We start from the raw sequence: 25,477 nt of genomic DNA, 5'->3' as shown, positions 1-25,477 counted from the left end.
GCTTAAGTGTGCAGGCATTGTCAAGCTCCAAGCATGGTGCTAAGGATGGTCTTGTTTTCTACAGGGGTTGGCCACAGACCTCCAGGTCTTCACTGGAGACTGAGACTTCGGAGGTGGCCTGAGCTCCCCTCTCTCTGGCTTCCCCGAAGCAGTCCTGCCCCCACTTCATTCACACTCCACTCACTAACTAATCAGAGCTCTGAAGCCTAGCTTGAAGTAAAGCTACCCACCTAGAACACACTTCCTGTCTCTGACTCTGCAAGGCCTCCCGTCCTTCTTATGGTACACTCATCTTTGTAGTCTGGCTGCTTGGCCTTATAATAATGGCAATTTGGATGTAGCTTCATGTATTCCTGCCTTCATGAGACACTGTGGAATGCTCGTATGAATACTGGGGCCTGCAGCACCCAGCGCTCAGAGGGAACCTGACCAGTTGGATATGGGATATGGAAGGAGGCATATTTTCTGTCTTGAGCTCATCAAAGTTCTCATGATCTAAGGAAGAAGCCATCTAGACACGTGACAATTCAGTGATATGACCCAAAATAATGGAAAGTAACGCACAAATTCCACAATTTCTTCTCACCAGGGGAGCCTTTGCAGCAGAAGGGGTAGTAAGGTAGTGTTTGAGAGGGAGAGGGAGAGGGAGAGGGACAGGGACAGGGACAGGGAGAGAGAGAGAGTTCTGAGTGGCCAAGATCTTCTAGAGGGGTTGGAAGCACGAGTACTGCACAGAAACAAAGATGAAGGGTAGTTAGGGCAACATTAAGAGAAAATTTTAAACATCACTAAAATGTTCAGAATTGGTCTTACAGGCGAAGAGAAGCTAGATGAGTACTTGAAGCAGAGCACTTCATTTGTGGGATCTTTGCTGGCTTTAGCATCCCTGAGGACAGCCACCTGTTCAGAGATATAGGCTGCATGACCAAAGGCTAGGTGACTGATAATTCCCACCTGGGGCTAGCCCTCTAGGGAGGGAGTGGAGAGGCATGGCAGAGGCCCAGCTCCCCTTCCCTGTTTCAGACTCAGGCTTCTGGTGAAGGAGATGGACAGTGGGAACCAGGCCCTTCCCACCATGACAATTACTGTGTGGTGGGCAGTCATGACTGAGGACTGAGGAGCCTGATTTCTGTCTGGAGCCCCAAATGCAAAAAAAAAAAAAAAAAAAAAAAAAAAAATGGTGATATACATCACTAGTGACAAGGCAGCTTTATTTTATTCTGAGCTTATGTAAAACATCCTTGCTTCATTCTCTTCAAAAGGATGGCTTTCTCTCCAGCAGAACCGGCCTCAAAGTGCATTTAAGAGTAAACTATTTTTATGCCAACTCTTTTGTCTGGGTATTGATTTTAAATATGTCTGGGGGGTGTTTTGTTTTTGAGGGCATATTAAAAATACTGGTGGGAACAAACGGCTTTCCTAGTTTCTTAAAGATCCACACCAGCTATGATCAGAGGTTTACAAGCATTAAAAAAGTCAAAACCACAAACTATAACACTTCTTTTGTTATCTCGGTGTCAAAAACGGTTTCATAGAAAGGTCTGATCTAAAGACTAAACAAAAATACCTACAAAAGAGTTATGAAATGAAAGAAACAAAAGAAGCCAGGACACTAGGTAGCTAAGTGTGATGGGTACTGATAGGTGACTTTTAGTACATTGTTTTTCTCACAATTAACGTTTGAAAAAGAAGTAACTTAAGAGTCTTATTTTCATCATGTTATTCTTAAGTTTCCTAGTGTGGCTCAAACTCACTCCTTTTTCTTTTCTTTTCTTTGTTTCCTCCCAATAGACACAAGTATAGAGCTAGTTTCCAACAATCACACTAAATATTTACATATGTGCTATATATGTGGATATACTTTAATCGCATTATTGCAGCCTACTGAAGTCAGTGGTACCAAGGACTTATGCTCTGAAGGTTGAGAGAAGCAGATAAAACAGTTTCATGACAGGAGCCAGAGCCAGCTTGGGAAACACAAGCTTATACCAAGTAAAGATCCATGGATCAGCCTCATCAACAGAAAAAATGGCAAAACACCAGGTCCTGTCACGTGGAGATGCCTGAATACGCGGGGAGCCTTCATCCCCACTGTATTAGACCCACCATGCTGCTGAGGTAAAAGGCCTGACAGGAGGAACTTGAGGAAGAAGGCAGGAAGGCTTATTTTGGCTCAGGCAGGGCCTGTGGATACAGTCATGGCACCGGGTTTGAGGTGGCTGCTTCCTTGGCATTCACAGACAGGAGGCAGAATGCAGTGAATACTTGTGTTCGGCTTGCTTTCTCCTTACTCCACCCAGGGTCCCAGTCCATGAATGCTGCTGCCTGGAGTAAACGCCGGTCCTCTCACCTCGGTTTAGCTAATCTGGATAACGCCTCACGAGCACACACGGAGGCTGACCTAACGTCCATGGTCCCTCACAGGTGTGCCCAGGCACTTGTCTCCTGGGTGAGTCTAGATCCTGTCAAGTTGACAATCAGTATTGACCACCACACTCACTTTCCCTCTTTTGGCTCCAGCCCAATTCAGGGTCCCCTCCAGTCCTCCCACAGACAGCAATTCTCATGGTGGGACCTCCCCAGAGGTCCATGGGAAATGTGCATATTTCTGTTGGGGTGGGGAGAAAAATTCCAGATGTTTGTGATACCCTCTCAAGGGATTTCCTTTGAGGATTCCTAGGTTGTTTCTGCTTCCTGAACAGGCACCTTATTCCAAATGCACTGAACGTACAAGTGGCGGATAAAGAAGGACGGATGGAGTGTCTGAGCCACACATTCATTTGGTTATCTTGTGGGTGTGTAAGAACAGACACAAAGTCACACTCCAGATGTGGCCTCAGATGTTTCTCTGGAAGGGAGACAAGTCTTCCCATGCGAGTGCTCAATGATTTTCACGATTTTAAGAAATTCTAGACATCATTTGCTGGGAAATGCCGCCAAGAAGCAAGCGGAAAGGTAAGATGCAGACAGCAGAAGCTGGGGACAGAGGGGAGGCCAGGCCCATTGTTGCCCTGGCAGCAGGCCACACTGCAAAGCCAGTCCTGGGACACCAGGCATGAGGATGCTCAGGAGCAGAAAGTAGAAAGCAGCAGCACTGTCTTCCCTGAGCACCTCTCCGTACAGAGTTCTGGGCTCTTCAGGTCTGAAGGAAGCCACTTCACTAGAACAAAGCTGTGGGTAATCTCACCAATTTTACACAGCAATTCGCAGTCCCCAAAGCACTTTAATGCAATGACAGGTTATGAGGAAAAATATCTGTTCCAATGAAGGCAAAGTGTTTTACATAATCGAGAGGAACATCAGCGCGACACGGGTGGAGGTGGGGGGCGGTGACAGAAAAGGAAGTGGAAGAGGAGAAAACTTGTGCAATCCCACAGAGAGCCATATTCTACTCTGCAAAAAGCCATCTCCTGGAGACCCCATGTCTAAGTAACTGAAAATTGAAAACCATTAATCCCCGTTATGAACAGTTGTTTTACACGAGGGGTGGGGTTGTGTTAAAAAAAAATCAAACTCACAACATACCTTAAAGCCTAAAAGAAGATCTATCTAGGCCTGAGCCTTTAACAGCAAGGTTTCCAGAACACTCTCCTCATTGTAAGGGGCCCATTTGGAAGGAGTGTGTGCGTTCTTTCTTTTTTCTTTCTTTCTTTCTTTTTTTTTTTTTCCCTGTGAATGTGAAATTAAACTTAGAAGCTAAAAAACAGATGAGGGCCTTAAAAATTCCCCTCCTAGCACTATGTATTTCTTTTTAAATGTGAGATGCCTTCCATTTTATAAGACTGGAATTCTCATTTTAGGCTTGGCACTCGAACAAATGATTAATTCAGCCCCGTCTTTCGGAGAGCTGACCACATTTGCTGGTCAAACAGTTTAATCCTATTTTAAATGCACTCCAAGGAAAATATTTTTTAAATAAAAATAAAAAAAAAAAAAAAACCATGATCCTCTGAAACTGTTCACCTTGCAGTTTTGAGGCTATCCAATTTTCCTTCAGTCTTGATGAGAATTTGAATTTCTGCACTTAGAACCATGATAAAAGTTAAGCTTTAAAGGGGGTACACCTAGGAAATCTACTTCCTCCAGAATGAAAATTTTTCGTTTCCACCTAAAAAAAAGTAGAGCCCACGGATTGCCTGCACTTTTCCAATTCTCTGGCAAACACCACACCTCTGGTCTCTGCTTTGTCAACACCACTGAAATGTTAAGTGGCCGTAATAATCAAAATAGCTTTTGAATGGAGGTTGTGTAAAAAAAAAAAAAAAATCGGTTGATTCAAAGATGTAAATTTTTTTCTTTAAACCATGATTTATCTATTTATAGCCCCTTTCTGCCAAAACAAATATAGGCAAGCTTCAAGAAACAGGAGAGAGAGCCAGCATGTTATTTTTAAAAAGCAGTGAGGAGGAAGAAAGAGAGGGAGCTCTCCACTAGGACCCCAGTGGTTGGATTCGGTTTAAATGAGATGCTTTCAAACCCATGAAACCGGAGCTCAGAAACAAAGCCACAAAGCCGGGCAGGAGAAGCGGGAATATAAAGATTAAGTGTGGCTGTGTCTTTCAACAGATGGTGACAACGCTGTGGCAACATGTTGGCTTTTTTCTTTCGTTGAAGAACACAAACATCCGCAATCAATCTTCCCTGATTAACTAATTATATCCCCCCTTCCTTTTATCACTTGGGCCGGCCGTTTACCCGTGAACACAGAGGCTAATCAATGCTCTCATTTTTCGCAGAAGCACACCCCGGTTTCGCACACACACGGTTGCGGGCTTTCCTTTCAGGCAGGGGACTGAATTCTACATCGCTGTCCACCTTTTAAGCACTCCTGCTTTTTCATTATTTATTTATTTATTTTTAAACAAAAGCAATTGGTTTCCAACAGGCTGGATAATAAGTCTTCCTGACCTGCCTTCTTCTTTGACCCAGAAGGTCACCCTTGTGCTCGGGCACAGAGCTGACTTAAGAAATACCTCCAAGTCGTGCATTTCATCTTCTGCCCACTCGAAATAGAGCTTCCTTTAACTGTGTCTGTGCAGGGTCCCTAAAGGCCAAAGAGGCTTCCCTGTAGCGGGCAATGGAGGGACAGAAACCTCTGCCTTTATTAATGAATGCGGGCCATTATGAGTCTGGCTGGCTCCTTCCCTGTTCCCAGAAGCATATACTGTCCGTGACTTAAAATGCTAGAATATTGACACAAAGCGAGCTGGGCACCTCTAAGGAAAATTACTCCTTGGATATAATGTAGGCTCGTAACAGCTATTAGAGTACAAAATAAAACCCTCTGGGATCAGACTGACATATACCGCATTCTACCTAGTCCTCAAACATTAGAAGAATTTCTTTCTGAAGGCATTCCAAGGACAGCATTAAACTGACTTTTGTAGCAATCCGCAACAGCTTTTTGGCTTAGAGCTTTTAGTACTAAATCTCTGGTTCAAATCAATATAAGTACTATATCTTCTACATTAATCAATACATTTGGTTCAATACATGTTCTATTAAATTATACTTTCTAATCAAGAGTTTTACATTTCTACCCTCTCTCTTTTTCATTCCCAACTTCTTCTCTGCTAGTAAAATAGTTCTGAAAGTGTATTCAGGGAGTGATGACAGGATGCTGGGCAATTGGCTCTGGATGAGGGGAGAAAAAAAATATAGTCACAGAGGCAAAGGGTGGCCCTCAAGCATCTTAAGGAGGTCAACAGGAGAGGGATGCTAATAAAGAGATGCCTTCAGAGTCCACACAATCAGAAAAGTTCTCATACCTTTAACTCTGAATAGGTTGAATCCCCACAGCTCTGAGACTAGCAACAAGAATGTTCTTGGAATTGCATCGAAGACCTGAAACAACCAACCTTCCCTTTACATCCTCCTGCCCCCTCAAAGTGACCACTGTACACTTCTTGTAAGCAGAATTCTTACACCTCTGTGTTTCCACAGACCCTACCTGGGAAGCCTTGCGAACACGTTTGTGGACATGCACACTTTCATGTGGTGTGTTCAATGGATGCTCTTTTATACAATATGGGTTATTTCCCCTCAGTAATTTGATGACAAAACACAGGAAGAAAGAACAAACCACAACAAAGCTACACACCCAATAGAAGGCCCAGGGAAGGTGACTCATGATTTTATATTGGAAGAATTTTCTAGAAGGAGGCACTTCCATCGTAACACAGAGGTGGTGTTTCTGAACACACCTATCATGATCCCTTTTTCACGCCACAAATTTTGCATTTCTGATTGGGTCTGCAGTAATGGAATTGCATGCTCTCTCTCTCTTTTTCATATGGTACTGCCATCACCGTGAACTTGCAGAGACACTGACACATCTTCTTTCAACATTTAACAGTCACATGGGCCTGGGCTGACATCTCAGGGCACTTTCTGGGTGACACTAGATTATGTTTAAACAAAGGTGAAATGGCATCACCAGCGGTGACCAGGATAACACGTACTATAACAGACAGAAAGGGACAGTCACAGTAGAGGGTGTTCCCTGGCAAAGACAGAACTGTTTTATAAACTTTAGGCCTGAGGCCTGTTTTTGAAACAGTTCTGACATTACAGTACAGTCTCTATGACATTTTCCATAGGAAAAGAGCGAGCATTCTGGTGAAGCTTACTGGAGGGTGTACTGCATGTTGTTCTTTGGAGGTTAATGAGCCTAGGAAACGTGAGTCATGCCAATCCTGTAGCACGCAGGAAGCGGCCAGTCCATGAACTGATGCTCAAATGAAGCCAAGGTGAGAGCTGAAGGTGATGCCGAGGGGTCTTTCCTGACCCTTGGATAAACAGATGCCATTCCTGTGCTGGATGTCAAAGACCCTGAAAATGCACAGGATCCCAAAGGCCAATGTGGCTTGCCTTTCTACCTGGCTTCCCAGACCCAGCTTTGCTGACCTTAGGGGATGGGCAGCCACGGTTTCTCGGGGCACTGTAGGAGGTATGCTGGTCTTTACTGCGAGGTGGGTCTCTAGACATTAAATACGTATCTTCCAGTAACACAAATTAATCTGGAGGGGGGGGGGCGTATTGCCTTATGCTATCTGGAAAACATTTGTGCCTGAATAAATGAAAGGCTGGAGAAAAGGAAGATCTAGCATTCAATCATTTTTAAGTGTCAACATGAAAGAAGAGGTCCATGGGCAGAGGAGCCATGTAGAAATGTTGGCCTGTGGTGTGTTAAATCCAGATACCCTGAGGGGATTCTGTAATTGCTAAAGTTCATGCTTGAGATCCATACAGTCAAGTTATGAAAACAAGGTCACCACAAGAAAGTTCCATAATGTTTTATGTTTGTGATTTTGTATTGCTGTGCTTTCCTAGCTAACCTTTCCTGGTGTGGTCCACAGGCCCCAGGCTGGCCATGGCTTGCTGCAGGGTAGAGCAGGTGCCTCTAGGAGCCCTCCTTGTTGACCTGTCTTTGCATGGATATGATCAAGTTACTTACTGAGATATGATCAAGTTGGAGATTTTGCTTTGTCTCTGTACTGGAAATATACAGAGCTTGGAAATGTACTGTGCTCAGGTGTGCTACTTATTCTTGGTCTGTGGGAGATGCCCTTTGCCTTATGAAAACAAGGTGTGTTCACACGAAAAGACACATGTATACTATACAGGACTGTGCTGCACAGCTTTTTAAAATAACGCCATGGGAGAAATGTGGGCAATTGTCCGGGAATTCTGGAAAGCATCCTTTGATATGCACTACAGGTGGCGTTCCCTGTAGGCGGCGCTAACTCTCTCCAGACACGTTCACTCACTCAGCTCTGCACTCTACATACAAGCTGCAAAGATGTCTGCCCAAGGTCAAGGAAACATGGAGCTTAGGAATGCTCATGTTGCAACAGTGTCTAACGTGGCTCAGGAATTAGACTCTGAAAGTTACCATTTAGGTGTGGAGATGAAATGTGTACATTGAAAGAAAGTTACCAGCGTGATTTGCTGGCACACATTTTACTGGCAAGAATTATCATACCTGCATATAACACAGCATTGAAACAAAAGTATAACTTTCCAATTGGGAAGAACTTAAGAGACATTGTCTGGTAGGTATCTCTTAAGAGATGAAGGATATTCCTGGCCATGGTCCATACTGTCTACCAGGAGAAACAATTACAGGGTTTTTGCTTGTTTTCAGAAAGGGTCTCATGTAAATCAGGCTGGATGTATCTGAGAAGGAGAAATGCACCTTCCTGCTTCTGCCTCCTAAGTTCTAGGACTAATTCACAAGCTCACATTCTGCTCTTCTTTAAACAAACGAACTCACAAACAAGTAGCATTTAGCCAATCTGGAAAATTTCACAGTGATTTATAACGTAGCAAGAACACCCAGCTAATTATCTGGGACATAGTTTAATGTGAGTCTTCAGAAGCAAAGACTAATTATTTAAATAATGCAGCTTTAAAATTTTAAGTTGGAACATATAATAATTCCCAGTATAAACAGTATAGAGAAATAAAACAAGCCACTTCAAAGGGCCAAATTATATTGCTGGGCTACGTATGGGCAATGTTAACATGGCAACAATTCCATTTTCCAGGAAGACCTTAAAAAGAATAGCATAAGTTCGGTAAATTCAGCACAAAGCTGATTTCTAACTGTTCTGCACACTGGAAAGGCTTGAAAATTGCCCACTTGGGAGGGCTGGCGAGGTAGATGTCTTGGGGGTAAATGCATGCCTTCCAAGTGTGAGTTCCCAAGTTTGACACCCCAGATCCTGTAGAAGGCAGCTGTACCAGGCTAGTGCATGTCTGTGACCTAGTGCTGTACAAGGTAGAGGGCAAGAACCAATACCTCACGCTACCCAGTGTGACCCCAGACTGTGTACGGTGGTATGGAAGCATCTTTCTGCTTGTCTCTGAACTCACAACAGTTTGCACTGAGCTTCACAGAAAGTTCCAGATTGGAAGAACAGGCTAAAAGAAGCAGAGTGGCCACTGGGAAATATGATCAAAGTACAAACTTGATTTTTCTTTCTTCTTCCTTTTTTTTTTTTTTTTTTTAATAGAAGCAATCAACAAATTGAGCTGCCTGTTTACCTGCAAGGAGCCAACAGGAAATTGCAATCATCATATACAAAGCAGGAGGAGAGGGGCTGGACTATGGTGATTCTGCCTCACCTCCGGAGCTGGAGTGTTGGTGTGTCGGTGCCGGGAGGCTTTGACAGGCAACACTGCCTAATACGAAGCTCGGGGATTAAGTCCGTCTTCACAGACAGGTGTGTCCACACACCAGTTGCAGCGAGGCTTGAATTTTTTCTACCGTAATGTTTAATTTATCACACTGGTGCTTTCTAAACCAGAACATCTGTAAACAAGGTTAAGAATGACCTCCTTCCAATTTTACATCCGTGAACAGTGCCCCCTTCTTCGTGCCTTAATTTTAATACCTTAAAGATAAATAACTCTGCGTGAAGCAGAGGGGAGAGGAAACGCTTGTCTGACGTTAATGTGTTAATCTTGGGCGAATACAAATTTCCTTTCTACTAGGCTCTCAGGTGCACACCACTGGCTCTCCATGCTAAAGCTATGTTCGGGCATCTCTTTCCCAGTCAAATACAATTAAACAAACTTCTGGTAAATATTTAACAACCTCGTGTAGTAATTAGCAACAAATAATAGATGCTTAAATTGATAATTGCTCAGAAATACCTTCTTATTTAATTATTTAAATAATGCAGCTTTAAAATTTTAAGTTTAAGTTGGAACATATAATAATTCCCAGTATAAACAGTATAGAGAAATAAAACAAGCATTACAGATACGTGGCTCCTCCCTTTTCTCTTAGATTTTGGATCCTGAAAGGGTTATTTCTATTTTATTTTAGTTTTTTGAAGAGGACTTAGTGAAATAAATCCCATTCAGTCTCCTTGGGTCAAGATCTCACAGTCAACTTAGGCTGTCCTGTGATCAGCTGCTCCCTTTGTGGAGATTCCTTGAGATGTAGTTAGGGGCTGAAGGGCGTGGAGCCAGGCATTGATTTAAAAAGTGACTGGCAGCCTTAGGATTTAAACCCTGGTCCATCGGATTCAAAAGGTCATCTGATTAGAACAGGAAAGGCACCTGGCGCTAGTGATTTATACTCGAAGGGTAACCTTTGTGAGGAGGAGGACCCACGGCTCTCTCTGCCTTTCAAGTTGATAGGACAGGGGCTCCCTTCAACTGAATTCCAGTAATTATGAGAAAGGAATGTGCTGAACTTGGAGTAAGGAAGGCAGAGGCAGTGACACATGCCTCCCGACTCTGCCGTGTGAGTGTGTGTGAGTGTGTGAGTGTGAGTGTCTGTGTGTGTGCAGAAACCAGGAAAGGACATCAGGTGCTAAGCTTTTGAACTCTCTGACTTACTCCTGTGAGACAGTCTCCCGCCGACCCAGGAGCATACCATTCTTTTCAGCCATGCTGACAGGTCCACAATCCTGGGTGGTCCCCCAGCGTCCCTCCTTCCATAGCCGGGGTTACAGGTGCGCGGATAGACACCCAACTTTTACACGATGTGGAGGATCCGAACTCAGGTCATCATGCGCTCTTACCGGGGAGCAACATTCCCCGCCCTCACCTGTTTTTAATGATAATGCCAGCACACTCTGTAGGCATGACTAAAATACACTGTGAGTTATTAAAGAGAAAACCTGTTTGCCTACCATCAGCCACCAAGCAACGAGTAGGTCAAATATAGCGTATGGATGAATGTCACCAAGCGGTGTTGAGCATCAGCCACACCCTGGGATTATGTGACCCTGTGTGCTCCGACGCCTGAGAAAGAGTATGCTGTGAAGAGACCCGGGTTCCGTTCATGTGTAGACTCCATAGAGGAAAGCCTCCCGGCCTCTTTGGATCATTCAGGCCTTCTGGAACATTCTGAGATTCGGGATATAATTTGGGGAGGCTTCTACTGAGACTGAGCGAAAACCCTTTGAAAGGGCCAGCGTCTCATGGCCCCAGTGCAGTATTCGGATGTCTTCCTGGTTAGGAAGGCCAGCTTGGTCATCATGGTGCCCCTTCCCCCACCTGGCTGCTTGCCTGATTTTCTTTCCCTTTTCTTCTGTATGTTTTTAATCAATGCTGAGGGCGGCTTCAGCCCCCTTTCTGGAAGTCGCTCTCTCTGTGTGTCCCAGGAGGCCATGTGACGGTCAGAGGACAGCTTGTTGGTGCCGGTTCTCCCTTCTACCATTTGGATTCCCCAGGGAAGGACCTCCGTTCATTAGGCTTGGTGCAAGCACCTTACCCACTGCGACATCTGGCCAGCTCTGTCTTTCATATTCTCTACGGAAGCCTGTTAGGCTCCTCCTGTATCTTGCACACCATTTCTGTTTCTGCTAGGATGTTTCATGTCTTAAAATGACAGAGGTGCCCCCTCCACCAAGGGGACTTGTGTCTGTGTAAGAGCCCCACATGTGAGATCCCTACTCTCTTCTCACTTTGGGGCTACCTTTTCAAAATTGCAGTCTCTTTGGGACAGTTTCATCACCTCTCCAAGTACTCTGAGCTACCAGAAATACAGCCCTTTAATCCCCCCCCAACAGAGGTGTGCTGTAGCTATGGCAAGATCAATCTACAACCCTCACATCCTTATACAATTTGCTCCTCCAAGTTAATTTGAATTCATTACAATAAAGCAATATAATTAAAAAAAGCACTCTTTAATGTGAAGTATTTAACATGATCCTGGAAGAATGACAGTCTGGGCTAGCAGAGGGCCAGGCGGCAGGCATGGCGCACACTCACGAAAATTCAAAGGTGAGCTGTAAACAAGTACACAGAGCCTCACCACCACGCATAAAGGGCCAGGCAACGGGTGGCCTCATTCTAATCAGTCCTCAAAGGAACCTGCCACACAGAAGTGGCACTTATTCTAATTTAAAGCCTTCGTGCTTGCTTCAGTGTTGCAAAATTTATAAAAGAATAACTGCATTAAACCGCCTGGCACTTCAAACACAAATGCAAACCAGCCACAGCACAGAAGGCACCGGGCAGGAGGAGAAACAGACCCAGCGACTTGTGAGCAGAGACTGAAATATAGCCTGTGGTGGGTGCCTCTCTTTCTGACACCAAGGTTCCCTGTGCAACCTTCCTTCACCAAGGACCTGGGCTGCTCAGCTCTTGGCCCTTTACTTCTGTCAGGAGGCCTGTTGCTCTTGCGAGCCTGCCTAATAACACTGAAAATCACTCAAAGCGGTTGGGCAAGCCGCGTCACGTGCAGAAATACATCTGGCAGTACATGAATGAGCACTGTTCAATGTTCCTTTCCTGGCTTGCGAGGATTGATTCTCTGCACTCCACTATTACAGCTTCCATTTACTTGGGTATATATTTTAGACTTGTTTAAGCTGTTGAAAAACTAATGTTAAAAATGATTTCCCTTTATCCCTGGCACTGAAGAAAAAAAAGCAATAATAAGGGTTAAGGATAACAATCTTCTACATCCATGCATGGTGCTGGAAGAAGAAAGTGCTAGCATCCTAAAATGCATACTCTTAGGAAAACCTCCTTTTCTCCCCTGAATCAGAGAGTCTAGGAAACACTACAGTAAAATAACTTCGGGCTAGATTCCAGAGCTACAAGGCTGCCTGTGTTACAGCACACATCATCTCAGGCGGAACTGTCAGCAGATTCTAAGAAATCATATATATATATATATATATATATATATATATATACACATATATATATATATATATATGAAATGCAGTGTGAAGACAAATCCCGCAGCTTGTACGGTAACAGCAACCCTTTGAGATAGCAGAGAGAGCACACACGTTGGTCTAGAGTTCTGTCCCGAGAGACTCCAATAATGAATGACACCTCTCTTTTACCACTCAGTGTTCTTATTAAACTGGGGCTAAGTTTTGAGTCAAAGAGGATACCGTAAGCACTCACAGCAGCCCCAAAATGACAGTCTGTGGATGGATAAAAGGAAATGGCCTTAGGGGGAAGGAAGGAAGAAAAACAAAAACAAAACCCAAAACAAAGACCATCTCAACTGTCTTTCAGAGTTCTAGAGGGGAGAATCCATCCGTCTAGGTCAGAAGGGAGATCTATTGTAAGGTACCCATGTCAGGTTAAGTGTAGGGCAGACAGATGTAAACATTTAACGGTATCAACCTCATATAAATGGGCTGTGAGTCTTACTACCCCTGGAAAAACAAATATTGAAACAAATTCTTAAGCTCTTTACATCCCATCCAAATACTGTAATATAGTGAGGTATGTGTGCATTCTTTTTATCCTCTTCACGAATGATCTGGGGCTAATCAGATGGAGTGAATGAGCTAATTCAATTACAGACAGCCTTTATTATATAATAAAATATGGATTATTGATCTTGTGGAGCCAGTGGTGCGTGGTGAGGCAAATTCAGGGCCTGAAACCTTGAAGATCTCAATTCACAGCTGTTTTTATTCACGTTTTGAAAGTGCTAGAAACTGTTTTCACTTGTGGAAAACCATCAAAATGAAACGCTGCTAACTAATTAAGCCCAGTGTTCCAAAAGAGAATGAATTCAAGGTTAACAGGAGGGCTGGGCTGGAAGCCTGGGAAGGGTTGCTTGGATGGGGTGTAATCCCTCGCTGCACCTTGCAATAGAGGCTGAAGAGACAGCTAGGCGATTGCTCACTGTGTATGGAGTGAATGTTACTTGGAAGACTGGAATTCACTGTAGGCTCCCTGCTACACATCCGATGGAATCCTGAAACCAGAATGCACGGCACCCCTGGTTTCTCACCGCAGTCAGCGCAGGTAGGGACGGCTGCTTTGCAATGCAAGCCCGGGGCAGTCCTAACAAAACCTTGTCTCCCTCTCTTAAAAACGACCAATTCTGGATCAGTGAGCAAACAGCTCTAAGTAAGAGGGTCACCTGGAGAGGCGGGGTCACAGCCAACCCTAAAACGGGGAAAGGAGAGCTAGGTGCTGTCTGGCCACCTCCTTTGTAAACCTGTCCCAAGGTAGGACGTCAGGGCTGATTGTTACTCATGCCGCGCTACAAAGTTCCGGCCCCACTCTTTTCCTGATCTTGGAAACTTGTTGCCGCTCTTCCTTCCGGTGGGAGTTTACACCCTCTGCGGGCCACGCCCACCAGCTCCCTCCCACCAACACGGTTAGTAGAGCCAGGCTCTGTGCTTTGGTAGGCAACCCCTCCGGCACACAGGTAAACGTGCAGTGGCATGCTTCTGAAAGGACTCCCGTGAAAAGGAGGAAGGAGGGATGTGCAACGACGCTCGTGCAAAGTTGCAGACTGTTCGGCTGCAGTCCAGAAAATGAAGCCAATTTTTCATTCTGTCATTATAAATATTTCATTGCAAATGGTACTGATTTTCTACAACTGTGGTTAAGCAAAGGGCCTCTGTGTGAATATTTAAGAAAAAAAAAAAAAGAAAAACACAACACCCTACGAGGAGGAAGACGACGAAGAAGAGGGAAAAGGGGAATGAAAGGTTAGCAACCAATTAATTTCATACTTTAAATGTAAAAGGATGCTGGGAGAAGCTCAACAGTGATGTAGTATGCGACTCAAAGAAGAAGAAAAAAACATTTACTCTGCCCTTCTTCTGACAGTTTCTCATAAAATATCTGCAGTCCATCTATCTTTTAGTACTCCAGGCTCCTCTGGAGAGCAGAAAATGGTGGTTTAAAGCTCACTTCAGTGCCAGTCTGCGGGAGATTGCTTTCCACAGGACCCCCGCTGATGGAGGCCTAGGGGAAGAGGCCCAGGAGTTATTCAATCAGTCCGAGACTCTGGGGCGGCTGGGGGTCCTTTGAGGGCTGATTATAAAGCTGCCCTCCTGTTGCCTGCCTCGGAACAGAACGAAATGAGCAGCCTCTCGCTGAGAAGATTCTGCAAGAAGGAATTTCACCTGTCATGGAGTTTGTCAGAATTTCAGGATTTATCTTGGTGCAAAATTAATAAAATACCAACCAGGAATTCAGGCTGACTACTCGGCTGTGTCATCTCAAAGTGATCTTTCACCCAAGAAAACCTGGCTGGCAAGCCCAGCCACTCCTGCCCTACTTTTTCCTTGGGAGGGTGAAGGAGGTCATGTGACAATCACCCCCGGGGAAGCAGAATGGGATGGCCAGCCTATTACACACAAGGTGGCCCCTGAGTACTACTGTCTTTACGGGTGACCCCTGACCTTGCCACAGCTCTTCCAAAGCCTCTGAAATTAGCTGGCGTCAGAGCATCCGAAGACCATTCTGGAGTCTGTAACACAGTAGGTCCCCTATGGCATCCGATCTGTTAAATTCATAGTCTGGTTTTCCAGGCCTGGGTTTGATTTTGATTTATCGTTTAGAGTAGGGTATAGAGTAGACCATGTTGATGGCACAGGAAGGAAACACTGCCGATTAATCTGAGATTACCCAGTAGCAACCAGGTCTGGGTTCAGATGTTTGAACACATACTCCTTCCTCTCCTGTCCCCATTACCTCTGGGCTTACAGGAGAACTCAAAAACAGCGGCACACTGGCAAGGAAGGCCTGCAGGCTCAGGGCTCAGGACGGCTCTGCTCTTACCACCTTGCAACACTTTACTTGCTACAGCTGTTTTCAGTGGCATTCTGCTTGGTCCAAGGCCTGCTCTCTTTGAACTGAGGTCCAGGGGCACACAAGCAAGCCTGGTGCTAGTTCTCAAGAATGGATAGCATGTAGTTACAGTCAAGACTCTGTATGTGTGCCTGGGATGGCATTCATGCCACTGCCTGGCTCAACTGTGGAGAAAGCAGGGAACACATGTCAGAATCACAGACTCCGTCAGGCCCCACTGCCGACACTGAAGGCCCCTTGAGGACAGGATGACTGTGGGTCACACTGGCCATCTCCAGGCTTCTAGGTTGCCTCTGGTTGTCTCTTTCTTAATGGTGACTGACAGTACATTTCGGGGTCCCAGGTCAGCCATGGTCTTAGGGCTTTGCTGCTTCTCCTTTCTCCAACTAGCCTTTTCTAGGTGAGCCATTTACCAGTTCGTCCATTTCTCTCTTTAGTCAGGTAAGAGCTCAGCTTTATTCTGGAGAACTGCCTTCACAATTCAGCAGCAACTGGACAATATTAACACCAGGAGATAGTATGGGAGGGAGGGAGGGGAGGGAGTGGGAGGAGTCTCCCTCCCCCTCCCTGCTCAGGAGTGCACAGATGGCGGTGGGGATGCAGGGTGTACTCCGCAGGCTTCAGTGGAGATGCCTTGACTCCACAGAAGGGAAAGGCTCCCCACCAGTAGCATCATGAATTATAACTGAGGACGGGAGTGAGGTCTTGGTGCCTGTCTCACAGCAAATATACGGTTCCATTTTCCTGCAGTGACCTTTCACCCTTATAAACTCAAAGCATCGCCCAGCACACTGCTGATATTTAATGGTAGCGAGTCACCTTTTATATGGCTAGAAGGCACACGAGTTTGGCCAATGTACTCAGGGTGTGGGTTGGTCAATTATAAAATTAGGCTTTGCTGACATAGAACGGGGAGCCTTTGAGGGTAGAGTTTGGTTTCCCAGGAACGAGGCTCTGCCAGCCTAGCTGAGGGGCTGTGCAAGGAAGAGGATGACATTCCCCCCCGCCCCCAACCTAAACAAGAGGCAGAGGATCTGCCTCACATTGGCAGGCTCTCCTCTCCTATGCAGAAGCTGGCCCTGCCTCTTAAGTGCCTCCCTTGCTTAGTCAACGAAGTAATCAATGAAGGAGCCCTGTTATTTTTAGGCAGTTTGAAATTTCACTGCTTTAGAAAAAGGAGTCCTTTACCCTGCTTTTCACTCTCGTTTGGAGCTTCAGAGTTGCTGTTCTAAATGACAGCACCGCGAGCAGTGCTTTCAAGCACCATTCATCTCGCCCGCCCCATCTCAGGCTTTTACAGAACACCGATTTCCCTCCAATAAGGGGAACTTACTCCTTCATAGCTGCAGGGCACAGCCTGGTACGAGCTGTAGATTCAGTGCAAATATAACAATAAAGGGTACAAATGTGAAGTCCTCTTAAAATAAGGCTGGCTCTGAAGCTGCCTTGCCTTAGCAAACCCGATCAACGGTGGCCTATCAATCTTTCTCCAAATGCCCAGAACAGCTCATTGCTGGGCGGCAGTGCGAGGACCGTCACCTCGAGGGATCTAGAAGATGCTGTCCCGGATTCTCTGCTCATTTTAGGGGATTGATAGTTAAAGTCTGTGATTGCCATTTCTCTTTCCCGAATTGTCACAACAGTTGGGTCTGGATGTGGTGTTTTTCCATAGTCAGATGCGAGTTTGTAAACAAGAAGGGTCTATTCTTGGCACTTAGTCTCTGCTAATGTGAGGAAATCGACCCATCGGTAGAGCAAACATCTAAAATAGGAGCACACACAGGAATTCCACGAGTCTGTCTGGATTGCAGAATGCTCTGGAGACTGGGGTTTCCAGGGAGTTCCATTGCATCTGACTACAAAGGTGCCTAAGCAGAACTCCCTTTTTGGAGGACAACTATGTCTGCAGTCTCTTGTTCCTAATGAAGGCAGATCTTCCTTCCGGTCCTGTGACAGCAGGCTGCCTTGGCTACATGGAAGACTACAGGGCCAACAAGGCCCAGCCAAGGCAGAATATGGCAGAGGTGATGATCACTTCCAGGGGGCGGGGAGGGAGGGGGCTGCCGAACTGGCCACAGTGCTCGTCAGCATGCCCTAGCTGGATGCTCCATAAAGCTGCGCTGATGGCAGTTCAGAGATGGCCATCTGTCGTCAACTCTGGGCCAGACCAAAAAAAAAAAAAAAAAAAAAAAAAAAAAGAAAGAAAGTAATGGCAGCTTGCTTACAACAGGGCTGCTGGAGGAGGAGTCGGTCCTAGAACGAAGAGGAGGTGCTCCCTTTTTAAACTGTGAAACTCAAACATCGATATGAACATCAACAAATTAATGGGCGGAGAATTTTTGGAAAGCTGAGCTGGGTGGGACAGTAGAAACTATTCAGATGCAAATAAAGTGTTTTGTTCTCACTGCAATTACCCCCGCAGCCCTGATTTTGGTCACATTAGCCACTTGGTTCTTGAAAACCTGACTACCAGGACACAGGGGGAAGCAGTGAGGGCCAGATTTAGAAATAGGTGAGCCCAGGTTGTGCCTCCAAGCGTGCACACACAGATTAGACATTTATCGGGACAAAATGGGTAATTGAAAATTCATTTAATCCAAATGAGTTCGTTGTGACAGTGCATTTATCTTTTTGTATGCTTGCTTAATTTCTAGATGTAGTTTTATTAAAAAACAAAATAAAATGACCTCAACTTTATGATGCATTGCAAATGTGGGATAACCACACTTTTCCTTTTATTCTAGAGAATGCCTAGCATTCATGGCAGTGAGAGAGACAGACCTACAGAGAGAGGGCGGGAGAGAGAAAGAGAGAGGGAGGGAGGGAAGAAAAGGAAAGAGAGAGGACAGAAGTGGGGGGGCGGCAGGGATATATAATAATATTACAGTCAAACCAAGGTTAGATTACCTATGCCCCATTTTTGTGTCTGACCTGATTAACTTTCTGCCTTCACTGGTAAGGCCAATCAATCCTGATTGAATTATCCAATATTAACAGCTGAAAGTGATCAAAACTAATGGTGAAAACACAGCACCAATCAATAAATCAATGCAAATGATTCGGTTCCTGGAGATCCGATCAAATAAAAGAGATAGATCAATTTAACCACTGAGCAAATTAAGTGGAGGTTGCCGTAGCACCAATTTGCTTCCAAAGCCCCACAGGCCCACAAGCAGAGAAATGAAGCGACGTATGTAATGGGCCAGTTCCAGAATCATGCACTCATTTGACACAATTTATACTCTTGTAAATCTTGGCGTCTTCCGTATACATTGAAGGGCTGACCAGGAGCTGTGCAGAAGCTCTGTGGCATCAGGGCCGAAGCCCAGAGCAGCAGGATGGGGAGGGCGGATGCTCCTCCACACACTTTCCTAAGGGATCGCTATAATAGGGAATGTGCCTGGTCTAGCCAGAGCAAGGAGCAAACATTTCCATCTGCGGGCCTCAAAGGAAGGCCCTCGGACGCAGGCAAGGCAGGTTGGAACTGTAGCTTTCATAGTTTGAGTGGGGATAACGACAAAAACTTTAATGTTTGTGAGAAATGAAAATTAAGGCCTTGAAATGTACAGGAAAGTTGTGAGAAGAAAGGCTTGGGGTCAGAACAGTTTTACAAGCACTTTGTTTGGCTTTGCTGCAAACAGTTCCCATTCTTCCTGTTCATGGAGAGATTTCAGGCTCAGGTAGAGGGAAACATGACTACAACTTGAATAAAGTTTTCTTCAAAAACACACCCAGTTCCTACCTTGCCATTTATGAAGAGGCAACAAAACCCCTTCTGTCTTGGACTTAACTGGAGGGAGCTGGCTCACAGCTTTGAAATGTGATTCCTGGGAGCTGGCATATTTGCTTGTAGAGTTAGATGCTGAGAAGCAAAACAAAACCTAATGCAAGATGTGTGACCAACTGTGGAAAGATGAAATGCTTAACAATAAGGATTTTCAGAATTAACAGCAAACTATATCAAAAGTGCGTTTCATTGAAAAATTATTCTAGCAAACTAGGAAAACTCAGGAAGTTTCTGAACTCTAGAATAGAGATTTGATTTCCAGATAACTGGCCAATTTTGACTTTGCTTTCTTGGGTCAGCATTAGGAATGTAGGAGGCACCAGCCAGTGACTACGAGATGATGTCTGTCTTCCTCACCAACAACCCTGGCTCAAGAATACAAACCCCTCTGCTGGCTTCTTCCTAACAAGAGATTCCATACCATCTCATGTAAGAATGACTTATCTACAACAGACCTTTGAAAGTTGACAGAAAAATATATTTTGAATTCTTTTGGTATCTTAGCATGATTGGCATTATGGTACATTTTTTTTGAAGAGATGGAATTATATTTTAATGAATATTTAAGAATGTCTATCTAATCTATCACCTAGTATCAACGGGACTAGTGTACTTGAGATTCTGATTACTGACAAAGGACTCCTAAATGGCTCAATGCACATAATTTAGTACTCTGCGGCACATAATTGGAGCACCTGTACTGAATGGCCAGCTTAGGGCCAGTTAGCAAGACAGCCAATGATCCACGTTTCAGTACTGTGTTGTGTGTTATTGTCCTGTGTGTCCCTTCTCATATACAGCAATTCATTTTTCCTTCAGAAATGTGACCATAAAACTCATGCAGTAGTAAAACTGCGGTGTGAAAAATATGCATCAGAATCAGGTAAAAGGTGGTTGGAGGGGGAAATCAAACAGCTGTAGAGATGGTGACAGATTTAAACTGTGGTGATCTCTCTCTGGAAGTCTCACTACACCCCCTGAACGCCAGATGACTGCCAGCCTCTCAGAGTGGAGATGCTGCACTTGCTCTGTAATGGAGAGGCAGGTGAGGCAGCCAACAATCTCTGAGGCAAAAGCAGCCGACAGGCCAGCTTCTGAAGTCCAAGCTCCGCCAGGCTAAGCTGTCCCACCCCACGGCAGGAACTCCCCAGCATGATGGCCAACGTCCTAGGAAGATCAGCAGGCAAGGACCGCTGTAACACTGCCACTCAGCTGTGGCTTTCTGGAGGTATCAACTGAACTGTGGCTCCTGTGCTCTAAGAAAGGAGCTCAAGCCCTGCCTAGGCCACCTTGGATACAAATGTGCACCCTGGACCATAGCATGCTCTCTTAAAGCAGCGGCCCAATGCTCTCCCTTAAAGATTCATTTTATTATTTGTATTGATTTGTGTGTGTGTGTGTGTGTGTGTGTGTGTGTGTGTATGGGCACTCAATGTGCACACATTTATGTGGGTGCTTGTGAGGGCCGGGAGATGGTATGGGGTTAGAAACGGGTGGTTGTCAGCTGCCTGACACTGGTACTGGGATCCAAACTCTAGCCTCTTACACGAGCAGTAACTCATCTTCACAGCCAAGCCATCTGTCTAGCCCCGTAAATTCTGCTCTAAGAAACAAAACAAAGCAGCAACAGAAAACCCTGAGGTCTATTAGGGAAACGTGTGAAACCCTGAACACATTCATTTAGTTTCCAAAAACTAAAATGTTCTATTTGTTCAAATAATGGGCTTTTTATTCCCAAATACCTTCCCCTTCCTGCCACATGCCTTGGCTAATCCATCAGGTTTTCTTGCAAAAGTCTGTATGTGTGGGTGTCTGCGAGCACTCTAGGAAAATACAAAGAAGATAGCCCCACACGAATGAAGCGTTATGTGTCTGGATCTCTGGACTCTGGGTCAGCAAGCTTACAGGGTAGACTGGAGAGAGCTGCACACTAACAAAGAGTGTCCTACGAGGTGTGTTCCTTGGACGGGGGGGGTTCACACTGCCTGACTAAACAACTAATGATGTTCAGAGAACAAGCCTGAATGCCTGCTCTCCCAAAGAGGGACAGCATAGGAGGAATGAGTCACATTTGGATTGGCTTCTTGTGTAATGTACATCAAAGCACACCCCATCGCATGTACTTGCATTTATATACACGTCTATAAAACTGCACCCCCCCACAAGAATGTGGTAAGTAACTTTGCTTAACCTTGCCCTCTCTATTATCTACCCGTCTAGTCACACGTATAGACGTGCATTAAATCACACATGTGGGTAGATTTTATATCTAACCAGTAAAATGGCTGTCTCCAAAAGCTGTGTTCGTATTTTTAAGTGTGGGACAATGAGGGAAATGTCATGAAACCATTTCTGTATCACTGAATGTATTCCACAGTGGTGTTGCTGAGCAGCTGAGAGTGTTTGTTCTTCAGTTACCCTGTTAGTCTTACCCTGCAGTAAGAGGCAGATCATTTGAATGCTTTAAGATTTCTAATATAATTTCAGTTCTTGGAGATTTAATTTCATGCACTCCTGTGCAATGTCCCTTCTGAACTTTAATGGCATAAAAAAGTAGGTGAGTTCAAGTGGCTTAAAATTTACATTTATTTTACATATCAAGGTACAAAGGACAGCAGCCTGGTAAATTGGCCGCATCTTTTGGTTCTGTCATTTTCGTGACAGAATTTTTTTAACTGTCACCTTACTTTCATTTCAATTTCTATGCATCATGGCAATGTAAAGAACTCCACTTTCTGGTTTCTATATACAGGAAACTAAAACTTAAAAAAAATCACGTGAATTTCACTTTCTAAGGTAATATGGGTACTGAAAGAACAGGTACACAAATGTCTAGGGTCAAATGAAAAAATGAAGATGCTGTCAAAACTTGAAAAAGTCAACTTCTGATCCATTTTCTTTCAGTGTTGCTCAAACTAGAGCCACTGTTGTTACTGAGCATTTTGGGAAAGAGACCTTTGGATGGTTCCATGACTGGGTTAGATCTTTCTAAAACACTGAATATAAAGTCAATATTTCATCTCAGATTTGCAGCAATTATCCTTCCTTGCCACCAGGGCTATTCCTGTGTGAGGAATGGTGCACACAGAGGCTGGGTATGGATGTCAAGAACAAACATTTCTTCCAGCTCCGCACTCACACCCCAGTTTGAGTGACTGAGGAGGAATGTGTTACATCTGACTTCATAAGGCCACAAAGATCCAGGGGGTGGGGGGTGAGAGGAGGGGAGGGCAGAGAGAGCAGTGCATTCTAGAGCATCTACCTCAATGTTCCTAGGGACCTATGTGGTCTCTGACATACTTGTAGGGAATCTGTTAAGGTCAGATTCATTATAGCAGTTGACAATATTTGTGTAAACACTCTCCTCACCTCAAGAGGCTCCAAGGAGGTGTGCTGACACGGCCCTTCTGACAGCCTGCCCCACCCTCTCAGTGTTTAACACAGTTCTCAATCTTGAAGTTAAGGAAAATAATGGATGACTACAGGAAATATCAATAGTTGGTAACCCACATAAACCAAAGCTCTTTAAGGTCCTTCAAGTCCTTGCTGAGGCAGCTCAGGCATCCCAGGATGAGAGAGATGGAGAAAGGTGGTTTAATTGCAGGAGAGTGAAGACTGTATGCTTCATGAAACCTCTCATCTTGAAGGATGTGTGTAAGTGGGTCTGAGCTAGAGTGGGTCTCAGATCACTACACAGTGCTGAGCTCACTCAGCGAAAGCCACTGAAGACACACCAGGTTGGAATATGCCAGAACAATACCAAAGCAGAAGTATGACGCCAAGCACTTAAGAGGCTGAATTGCCATCAGTCCCAACAAAATATCTACGACTTTCCTTCTAAACTGCCACTTCATTCTGTTCCAAGTTTTACATACTAATCAACAGAATCACTGCATAGTTTGACTGAATTTTTCTTTTTCTTTTTTTCCTTTTTTTTTTTTTTCACAGAGGCAGACTAACCAAGCCCCAGATGATTTACTCTTTGACACATGTTGCAATAAAACCAGTGGGTTTTTTTTTTTTTTTTTTTAAATCAAGCAGCAATGTAAGGCCATTTTAGTATGATAATGCACAACTTGGACTTTTCTCTGTATTTATCGACAGACACACATGGTGGGATCCAGTGCTTTGAAGAAATAGGATGTGAAATAGAGACTTCAGTTTTCTTCCACTGACAATGGTGTAATTCAGTGGGTTCGTTTATTTCCTAAATTTCATCTAACTTAGTTGCCTAGAATAATAATGGAATAGAGTAACTGCAGATTCTCTATTCTGATATACACAGCTCTTCTAAATCTTGCCCCACCAGAATCTCCCCTCCCTGGGGCATAAAGTTGGCCTAGCGGTGGCAGGAGGAGTGCAGATAAGGGTCAGGCAGGTCTGTGCTACTCCCTCCTGGCTCTGGGTGTAGAAGCCACGCCCACAGCCACTTCAAGCCACACAGTCTGGTCAGGAATGGTCATAACAAGAGACTTCAAGTATCTTCCTTAGGAACCAGCAAGATTTAAGAAATTTATTTATGACACCATTCCATAACTTACTCTTTTTTTTTTTAAGATGCAAAAAGCAATGAAAAAGTCATGTTTGTCTTTTAAGTGACAGTTCAGGAATAGAATCCAGGTTTCTTTGTCTTTGTTTCTCCTACCTTTCTGGTTTTCTTGAGACAGAGCGTCATTGTGACCTCATATTTCCTGTCTGTGGGGCTGGCCTTGAACTGTGTTCCTGGGATTGCATGCATGTGCCAACATGCCCTTTGGATCTATTTTTTCTCCTTCCCCCTTTCCTGCGCTGCCTGGATGAATGGAAAGCAAGTGCTCTGGTGCCAAGGGACAGCCTCGGCCCATCGACTCCTATTCTTAGCTACTAATTCTGAGAATCATTCGAGCAACGAGACACGTGTTTTGTTTTATACCTTATGTTCATACCTACACTTTCACTTTCACCTTTTAGCAACCCGTGAGTGTGAAATTTGTTTCTTTTCCTTTGTATCTGAGGTGCAGAGAAGTCGTGGTCCTTAACATCTAATACTAAAGAGCACACGCACAGCTCAAGCTAACATCCTGGGGTGCCCAGATTTCAACTCAAAAGCTGTGCTTTCAGTAATAATTACTCAGTTGCGGAACAAATGCATCCTGCACAAAGCAAGAGTATAGCTTCTTCCCACTCGTCCTCCCTCTGTTTCTCCCTCCCCAGTGTTCAACCTTCTGGACAACAATGACTAGATACCCATCCAGCATGGGCCCCAGAGGGAAAACAGCATGAATAAAACAAGACTTGGGACAACGAGCTATGACAAGTGAGGTGAGTGATCCCACAGTCCAATAAACCTGACCCCTACATCTTTCACGCTGGGTCAGAAGGGCCAATTATAGTTCTCTTCTACTTCTTTTTATGATTGACAGCAGCCAGAGGCAAAATTATTTTGGTGTCTATTAATCTGGTCTCTAATTTTTTTCCCTTTGCCCCCAAACACACAAGAGCATCATGGTGGCCCAGGGTAAGAGAGATTTTGAACCCATAGTTAAAAGAGTAACAAGTGGGCTCCTTCCCAGCCTTCCTCACCTGCAGCTCTGTTTGGAAGAAAAACTTCTGCGGACATTGTGTGCAGTCGTAGATCTTGTCTTCTTGTCCGTGGGCAGAGAATATATGCTGCTGCAGCTTGTTAGCTTGGACAAACACTGAAATGACAAAGAGACAGGAGCCTGGGTTACTGTGGTCCCCTACGTTCTGTGCTGATGACTCGCCTTGAACAGGCGGCAGGGGAAGGCGCACCTCCGGGCATGACTGGCTCCTGATATCTGGGGAGAGCAGGAATCACTTTTGCTCATGGTTGGGTCTCTGGCTTTCGTTAAGGTGCACTCCACGCAGCACCCAATTCAACCCAAAGAGTAATGGTTTACGGAGGCCCTGCTCCCTGTAAATCTTTGAAAATAGAAGCTGAGAATTGTCAAATGTACACTCTGTCTCAAAAAAAAAATGAGCTACTTCGCAGCTGCCCACAGGTTAAGAAATCATGGCTGCCCAAACCCTGTTTATTGTATTTGCCTAAAGTTAGAGCTAGCAAACAGTTCTCTATTTAAATGTGTTAATGCTAAAAAAATTATATCCCACAGCTACTCTGGGGCACTGTCTATAAATGTGCAA

The 25,477-nt window shown here is 44.7% G+C and overlaps 1 protein-coding gene across 3 annotated transcripts in view; it reads right to left on the bottom strand.

Annotated features, from left to right (window-relative positions):
- Window positions 1–25,477, bottom strand: part of Znf521 (zinc finger protein 521) — a 281,029-nt gene that overhangs the window by 2,723 nt on the left and 252,829 nt on the right. For all 3 annotated transcript variants that reach the window (XM_060377652.1, XM_021645481.2, XM_021645482.2), the window contains one exon: window positions 24,896–25,011. In XM_060377652.1, the coding sequence (XP_060233635.1) occupies window positions 24,896–25,011 (116 nt within the window). The remainder of the gene's footprint in view (window positions 1–24,895; window positions 25,012–25,477) is intronic.

This window comes from Meriones unguiculatus, chromosome 2 (genome assembly GCF_030254825.1).
Source record: "Meriones unguiculatus strain TT.TT164.6M chromosome 2, Bangor_MerUng_6.1, whole genome shotgun sequence".
Taxonomy (NCBI): domain Eukaryota; kingdom Metazoa; phylum Chordata; class Mammalia; order Rodentia; family Muridae; genus Meriones; species Meriones unguiculatus.
Note: the sequence above shows the minus strand (reverse complement) of the source record. Positions and strands in the feature narration are given on the sequence as shown.